The following is a 9,372-nucleotide window of genomic DNA, read 5'->3' as shown; positions in this document are numbered from 1 at the left end:
ACACACAAACGTGTGTGTATTACATATATACATGTATATATGTAATACATATATACATGTATACATATATGTTTGTGGGTATTACATCTATATATGTAACACATATATACATGTATACAACACACACACACACGTGTGTGTGTGTATATATATATATATATATATATATACATGTGCATATACATGTGTGTGTATATACATGTGTGTGTATATATAGATGTGTATATATACGTATACACAGACACACATGCATATATCTAAGTTATGCATGCTTGCATAAACTACATACACACACACACACACATATAAGTTATGCATGCTTGCATAAACTACACACACCTCTTCCTCTCCTCCTCCATTTATATAGCTATCATTCTCTCCCTCTCACCTTATTACAAACATAACATGAGTCTGTTGGTAATGAAGTCTATTTATCGTTCTAATCCAAAGGCTTGTTTTGGTTGTGCTTTGATTCCTATTAATAAATGTACAATTGATGTGAATTATCACATTTCTATTGGGACCTTTGTTGCATGAACTAAATCATAACCAAATGACACAAGAATTGACCTCATGTACCAAATATTTCCTTGATTAACATTCTACACCTCTTGGATAAATTGAATTAGTTACTTAAAGAGGGTTGAAAACATGCATAACCAATGCTCGCTGAAACTAGTGAAAGGAGAGGATCTTAATCGTAGAAAGAAAACTTTGATGAACTAAAATAAAACGTGGTTGAATAAATGAAATATTAAGCTACATGAGTGTCCTAATACAAATGTGGACATAAAAGAGTTTGTCATGAAGAAGTTTCAGAGGGTCACGTGGACAAATAACTTTGGTAGAAAAAAGACTTATTACAATTAATAATTCACCTAAATGATAAGCACGGACAAAAAGTGTAATTAAGAGTTGCTATTAAAGGGAAAACAAAAGTGTTAGTGGCACAACAGAAGACATGATCACATTATCTCAAATGTGTAATGAGTAGATGGAAGATTCCCAAAGAGACTTGCGAAAGCATTTGCAGGGGTTGCTATAAAAGGAAAATCAAGAGTGTTAGTGGCACAACTGAAGACATGATCACATTATCTCATATGTGACATGAGTAGATGGAAGATGTTCAACAAGACTTTTGGAGGAGAGAATTTGTATGTTTTGAAGGGATGGCACAATTGAAATTGAATGACCTTTTTTTTTATAGAATACATAACATGTCATAGTCACGCTCTTTATAAAATCATCTTGAAAGGAGACAATATACACAATTTATTTGTAGAAGGTAAGATCAGCCAAATTACTATTCTTTTAATTAATATCTATAATAAAAAATTTAAAAAAAAAAAAAAAAAAAAATTATTTAAAACTACACTATCTTTGGTTCCTTAAATTGTTTAATCTCATGACCATCCTTAAAATCATTTGTTCATCCATTGTACCAGGGTGGTGCATTTTCCACACCAAAACACATTTTTTTAGATGATAGATGTGTGCTATTTTCACCATTGGTAAGGTAGGGGTCCCAAGGGAGGGGCTTGGGCTCTATTTTTGTGGAGTGGGTGGCTCTATGGTAATATTTTAGAGGGAGCTAGAGCATTATTTGGAATATTTTCCTACAAAATAAGAGTTCCAAATTTTTAGCCCTCTCAATTTGAGCAGGTGAAAATAGGGTGGGGCTGGATTTAGCCCCACCAGCTTAGGAAAGATTTCTGCCATTTGTCACTCCTACTCTTCATTTTCTCACCAAAATGAAATAATCCCACTAAACAAATTTATGAAGAAATATATTTTTGTATTTTCAAAATTCATGAGGCCATCATCTTCACAGAAATTAGTAGCTAATTTTTAAAGCGGATTCACATATAAATTCATAAGACCGCTTCCTTTTTTAAATATGCCTAAAAAATCTCAGCGACACCGGCTCTACTTTTAAGAAAGCGGGTGCCCATGGGACCCAACGTAAGGTCATTGCCTAAATAAATAGGAAGTTAGGTGAATAGCACAGGTATGGATATAGCTTTGAGTTGGGTCTAAATTGCAGTGGCATGCCTGTGGTGGTTTGTATTCCCATTGGCTGAAAGGATGCCACGAGTGATTCCTATCGGGAGGACATAAATTGTTAGATGAATCGCGTGTGAGATTCTTGTATTTGCACTTTCAGCATGCTGGCTAACGTGAGGTTGCTGTATTTGCAGTATGCCCGGCCACCTGCGCACACCGTACGTTATGATTGCAATTGCCAACGCTCCGTCCCTCATTCCCTCGCCGCTTTTTCTCGGAAAGGAAAGGGAGTCGGTTTTCCAGTTGGGAAGAAGAAGAAGAATGGAGAGGAAGGGGGAAAGGTGGAATGTCAAGTGGAGGTGATATCATGGAGAGAGAGACGGGTGAGCGCGGCGGTGGTGATCGAGGCAGAGGAGCAGAGTGTGTGGGAGGTGCTCACGGACTATGAAAGGCTCGCGGAGTTCATTCCAAACCTGGTCTTGAGTGAAGTCATACAAGGCAGGGAGGAAGGGAGAGTACGGCTGAGGCAGAGAGGCATGCAGCGCAACATGTATTGGCATATCGAAGCTCAAGTTGTTTTGGACCTCCAAGAACTTCCCCATTTGGTTTCTACTCGACCTCTAACTCAATTTTGCGCTTGCCTGCTTCTATTTATGTTTAAGAAAACTGTCTATGCTCTGGCTCCTGTCCTCTACAATTGTAATTTTAATTCATCTTGACAAATCGAAACACTTTTTAATTCTTCATTCGATACAAACCACTGTGTCCATTCCCCGGTTTTGACATTTTGGACAAGTGCTTGCCAGGACACAAGAAGCAACGATGACATGTATACAAATGCAGCATTCTTATGGCGAGGAAATGTGATATCAGAGTTGCTTGTCGGTTTGTGCATCTATCCATTCATATGCAAACTAGCGTGAGAAAGAAATGTACTGCCAGAAAGATCCATTAGTGATATCATCCTTAGGCCGGGGTTCACAGTTGCAACATGCAAGCCTCCAATTAGAATCCAACCACATAGGAAGAGACACCCATTTTTCTTCAACAGGAGTCCTTATATAATTATCATCCTTTTGGACCTTATATCCCTTATCCTCGAGGTCCTTGAGATGTTTTCAGCATAAGGATGGATGGTGCTGCCTATTGGCCCCTTTCAAGGTAATTAAAGGTCTCTTTCAACTACAATATTTGCAAAGAGCTGATGCTGCATTTTCACGACTCCTTCCATTAGAGTAGCTAGAACATGCTATTTAATATGAAGGTAATGCGTGCGCGAGGAATGTAAACTACAATTGGACTAGTATTCAGCGTATGCTTTGACAAGTTTTTTTTAATGCTTCTTGCTGCATAAAAAAACTGTTATCTAGTACATCGTGCATGCACTTGCAAAAGATAGTGATCCCTTTTATAACAATGATGAAGGGGTAAGTCCCACAACACACACCAGTACAGATTATTCACAGACAAATATGAATGTTCTTTTAGGGCCCGTTTGGTTGCAAGTGTAGGAATTGAGAATTAGAATAGAAAATTTGAATGAGAATGGAGAATGAAGAATAGGAACGGAAAACTGCAATCCAATCTTGTTTATCCCTTGTTTGGTTATGCAAGCTTAAATTGGAATAGGGTTAACTTGCAATCGGCGCCATTTGAAAATATTTCTAAAGATGCAATCGGCGCCATTTGAAAATATTTCTAAAGATGCAATCGGCGCCATTGGAAAATCACTGAAATATTTGAAAATATTGAAAACAGAGTTCCAGCGCTCACCCCAGGTTAAAGTGGATTTGAAAATTTAATCAAATTTGAGAAAGTTAAAATGAAAGCAAGAATAGCAATTCTAATTACAGGGATTTTTTGGAATGGACAAAAGCTCATTTTGGGGCTAAAATGAGAATACGTATTCCTATTCGACGCACCAAACAAAGAATACAAATCATATTCTAATTTCCTATTCCTATTCCGGTTGTATTCCAGCAACTAAACGGGCCCGTATTGAACTGGGAACAAATTACATTATAGAAATTGGAACCAAAATAGAGGACAAAATCCTCAAACGGGTGCTACATATTATAGCTTTTCTCCTCAAGTTTCTGCAGCCTTATGCCTTACCACATCTTCAACTGTGTGAGGGAATCAGTGGAACAACTTTTTTTACCAATTTAAACTATATCAAGTATAATAATATTATTTATGAAATTTCAACAATCATACAGATAAGAACACAATAACACAATCTTGTACATGGAAACCCAGGAGAAAACCAGGGCAAATCAATGCTTTTACAAAATTCTTCTCTTATGAAGTTTGCAGGCACCAAGCTAATAGAGACACCAAACCTTTAACTTAGTTTGTGAGCACCAACCCATTAGAAGCACCAACTCCCACATTTGAATTTGTAGGCACCACTCCCATATGTTGAGAGTACAAATCTATTGGAAGCTCAAATGTCCCACTTTTTAATGTGTAGGCGCCAAAAGCATCAAGCCTTCATTAAATTTTGTGAGTGCTTGATTTACTAGAGGCTTTGATGCCTCATTCTATTTTCCGTCTTCTCAATGTCGCTTCTCCTATAGATGATGGATAATCTGTTCTCCACAATCCCTCTTCCTCAAATTCCTATTATGATGACAACAAATTTGCCACCAAACTTATTTCAAGTTTCCTTATAAAACTTCCATAGAAACTTCTCACAATACTCTCTTCAAAATGCTTTGTAAATTTGCACAGTCCTCTATATACTCATAAATCTGTCCATAGAAGCCTACATAAATCTGCACTTTAGCTTTGCTGATAGATCCGCATTAATCCTGTGTGTGCTTGATTCTTTTCCTTATTCACCACTCATGCTCTTCCCAAGATCACAATCTCTTTTATATCTTGACACCTTCTTGAAAGAATGCAAAATTTTTATCAATAAAGGGCTATAACTGGTGTTTTTATTATATAACTAGGAAAAAAATGATAATTACAAGGATGAAATACAGTCTATATGAGTAGAACATCGTTTTAAGCATCTCTGGAGAATACTTATCTAACCTTATCTTTGGAATCTTTCGAAAACATGCTATGAACCTTACATCTCCACTTGTAGGATGCAGAGAGACTTCAATTACAACTACTAGAATCTATAAATCTCTAACTATTGTTGTCATAGCTTAATCTTTGAATCCTTTCAAACACAGCAAAATTTTGTATCTACACATCCAATAAACTAATTGATTATCAAGTGTCTACTAAAGCCATAGTATTAAACTGTTTCATATCATAAAGTGCTAGCTGAGAAAACCAGTATGAATCTCAAAAGTCTTTAACGAAATACATTAAAATAGATTCAGGGTAACTAAATCCCTGGCAGCCAATGAGTCTTGTATAAGGAGTAGTTAAACACTGATTTTTCCCAGGCGTTTCATGCTGAATCTGATAACATGACTGAGCAATAATGTGAATGAGGCCGGAAGCACTTGTGAAGCCAGAAGGGAAATCATTTCATCTGTGCACAGATGGGCCAACAATCTCTCCCCTAAAAGAGGGGCCTGAATCCTCCTCTCCCTTTGCCTTTCCTTTGCTGCTTTCTTCTTTGTTCCTTCTTCATTCCCAGAATTCTCTTCTACAGAGGAGAAGCTGAGATCAGTGCCTAGTGTTACATCCCAATTTTTGACCTAATTTAAAATATAGCTGTTGAGGTTCATATGAAGTCAGTTGACAGTTAGATTGGTTATAATCCCATGAAATGATAAGATGGTTAATCGTCATAATTTCATGTGAAGATAACATGCTAGTTGATTATTTATTACAAATTTATGGAATTGAAAAGGTAGCTAGCCATTATGAATATTTATAACTTGTTATGATAATATGATTTAATTACGAAAAATTTCCTTGCAGGAAATATGTTGAAGGGGCAGAAGCATTGTCAGAAAAGAATTAGGCACAGGAGCATCACCATCACTAGGCAGATGGGTTGAGGACCTAGCAACTTGAAACAAGATACATCTGTGAGACCCACATGAGCTATTTAAATAAATAATTTGAAAAATATAAAATAATTGAGTGAAGACATAAAACATACCTCAAGGGATTTTAATTGATCTTCATCATATTATTATAATAAATATTTATATGTGCATATAAGATAAAAATGAAATGACACCATTATATTATAATAACTTAATATAATGATGACACCCCATTGATATACTTACATGAACGTATGCAAGTATATAATTATAATAATAATATTTAAGATATAATAATATTCGAATTATAATCTTCCAACTCTATTCTTTCCATTTTAATATTCCTTGCTTTTAACCGATTTAACACTTGGCGTTTTTAATTGCGAAGATATTCTTTATGTTTTAGAAGCCAAAGAGTCTCCTTAGACCTTTTTATATCTTGAGCCAGGTGGAGACAAAAGAAGAACTCTCATACCTGATTTATATTTTCATGGCAACCGACTGCCTTCCTCTCAATTCTGACTCTCTCTCCCTTTATTTCTGACTCTCTTGCTTAAGTCGATAACCTGCAACTTCAATTGGAAAATCACTGCCGCCATAGCAATCCAAGTTTTATTTATTATCTTGTTTTCAGAATACGTGATTCATATAAACTTTGGTTATTGGTGCCTGAAGAACGATTATGTGAGGCTGAATCATAGCGGCCGACTAGGCACATACTACTTTGTTCCTTTTAATGGAAGCCAAGAGGAGAAGGCGGATATCATATTCAAACACCCGATTTCATATTTTTCTTGTGCCGATTCTCTGCTGTTACCAATCCTCATTTTCCTTCCTACGAATTTGTACCTTTTAGACATTCTGTTGGAGATTTGTGAGTACTTTTGGTGGAAGCTGAGTTAGTTATTGCAAGTAAAGTGTGATGAAATATCTGGGTGCTAGCAAGACAATACCTTCGACTTGTTCAAGTTATGTGAAATAGCCGAACACAATTCTTTTCAATTTGAAATCCCTTTTCAAAAAAAAATATCGAATTTCATAGCAGCAAGTTTTAGCATTTAACATGATGATATCTTGTTTGACTTTTACAGATTGAACTTCTATTAATTTAGCCTTGGGCAAGGGATAGCCAAGTAACCATAGTATGGTTTCATAAATCATTATGCTAAGGGCTATTAGAACTAAACAATCATTTCTGCAATCATTAAAGAATATAATCTCTCAAATCACAAGTTGTAAAAGCTGGAAGTACATAATCAATCATGTTCCAAGCATAGCTATATACTTATTAACATTTCTTATTGGTTTCTGATTTCCATAACAGCTAAACTGTAGTTATAATTATCGGATAGAATCCTCTTGAGAAAGAGTTATTGAAGATGCAATAAAATCATGATTTAAATATACAATTTGGAAAAATGAATCAATGATATTTTTGCTAGTTTTAAAGAATATCTTTTTCAAATCATAGATTGTGATAAGTTGAAAAATTTATATATTTTATAATTTAGTTGAGGATCAACAGACAGAGCCAATTGCTCTGAGATCCGAGCACTTAGGATTCACCAGCTGTATAGCCATGGAAAGGTTGAAGAGGTGAGATGGAGTCTGCAATGACTTAGAAAATAAAAGTCAAATATGATACATCAATTCTAGAATAATATCATTTAATAGCTCATGCATGATCATGTTATTATCTCCTGCTGTCAAGTTGAGTGGTGTGGTTAGATATCAGGATGCTCAATAGATGACAGATGTTCCAAGTCCAATTCCGAGTAAGGAGGGCCTTTCTCATTGGAGATTGTGTGGGGAATAAGTTAAGGTCTGAGGTTGAGTGGTTAAGCCCTTGACAATGTTTCACCTCTCCCCAAGTTGTTGGACGTACCACAGACAAAGATAAGCTTTACATTCAATTGTTTGTCAGAAACAGGTATTTTTACTTTTATGATGTAAATGCAAGATTAAGGTAAGATTAATTGAGTTTTATCATCGATTTAGTTACTTCACATTTAGTTGCGAGAGAAAGATTTATCTGATGGATTGTTATATCAATCTTTCATTTATATGAATAATAAATATGAAGATATCTTTTAATCTTATGTTATTGCCACAATTAAGCAATCGGAAGGAAATGAATGATACAGTGGTATTTGAAGCCCTAATTGATTCAGTAGTATCTGAAGCCCTAAATGATACAGTGGTATTTGAGGCCCTAATTGATCCAATGGTATTTGAAGCCCTAATTGATATAGTGGTATCTGACGCCCTAAATAATTTAGTGGTAACCGAAGCCCTAAGTGATATAGTGGTATCTGAAGCCCTAAGTGATCCAATGGTAATTAATGCCCTAATTGATACAGTGGTATGTGATGCACTAATTTTACATAGTGGTATTTAATGGTAATCGTCATTTGATTTTGATATAGCAGTATTCGATGGTAGTTGTTATTGTTAGGAAAGCTAGTAGCAGAAATGCCTTCCAAATGTCAATTTATCGAGGAAATTATATAAAGATCAAATCTATTGAGATGAATAGAGAAAATAAATGCACACATAAGATAAAACACATGAGACAGAGATTTACGTGGGAAACCCTTTCGGGAAAAATCCAACAGCCAAGAAGCAGATGTCACCATGTGTATTATAGTAACCAATACATTACATACAAATAATAGACAAGCTCAGATTGCCTTTACAATCAACCCCACTTCTACCACTATGACACTATTCTTCAGGCCCACAGCTTCAGCCCTCATAGCCTCTACAACAATACAATCATCACAGTTAATGCAGACTTAGCACACTCCATCAATGATTCCTGCATACATTTATACACTATGCAATTCGTTATGGAGTACCACAAACGGTTACAGGCAAAACGGTTTGCTAATCGTTTGTCACACATGGATGCTTCAGTCACTTTTTCGGTGACACAGATGCTCTACACGATGGACTCTACTTACTCATCTTGCACACTGTACTGTCCGTCAGACAACATCATTTACCATGTCTGGCACCACCGTACTATCCGACACCATCATACTATCTAGCACCACGACACCACTAGATTGTTACACCATTGTACTGTCCAGCACTCATGGCACATATATTTGTCACCGTACGACTCAACACAATACGACTCATCCACCGTACATTTAAAAAAATAAAAAATAAAAAATAAAATAAATGTGTGTGTCACTGTACGGTGACTTACCTCCACTGTACGGTGAGGCTGCGCCATACGGTGCACTTCCTCACCTCTACAATCTCCCACTTGACGAAGTAGCATCAACCATTCCAACAAACTCATCTCTAATCACAAGAGATAACACCATCATCTATATTTCTAAGTTTCCATGAGCACCTGCAACTGATCAATCCATGCCAACTCCGAATGCAACATGAA

At 36.1% G+C, this 9,372-nt stretch overlaps 1 protein-coding gene across 2 annotated transcripts in view; it reads left to right on the top strand.

Moving 5' to 3' along the window:
* Positions 1-1,897: 1,897 nt before the first annotated feature.
* LOC149538775 (polyketide cyclase/dehydrase/lipid transporter) overlaps positions 1,898-9,372 on the top strand; it is a 249,549-nt gene continuing 242,074 nt past the window's right edge. For both annotated transcript variants that reach the window (XM_089800099.1, XM_089800098.1), the window contains exon 1: positions 1,898-2,609. In XM_089800099.1, the coding sequence (XP_089656225.1) occupies positions 2,166-2,609 (444 nt within the window). In that variant the 5' untranslated portion in view covers positions 1,898-2,165. The remainder of the gene's footprint in view (positions 2,610-9,372) is intronic.

Source organism: Cupressus sempervirens, chromosome 9 (genome assembly GCF_028749045.1).
Source record: "Cupressus sempervirens isolate cs-2001-9-10 chromosome 9, ASM2874904v1, whole genome shotgun sequence".
Taxonomy (NCBI): domain Eukaryota; kingdom Viridiplantae; phylum Streptophyta; class Pinopsida; order Cupressales; family Cupressaceae; genus Cupressus; species Cupressus sempervirens.
This window is presented reverse-complemented; position numbering and strand designations above follow the sequence as displayed.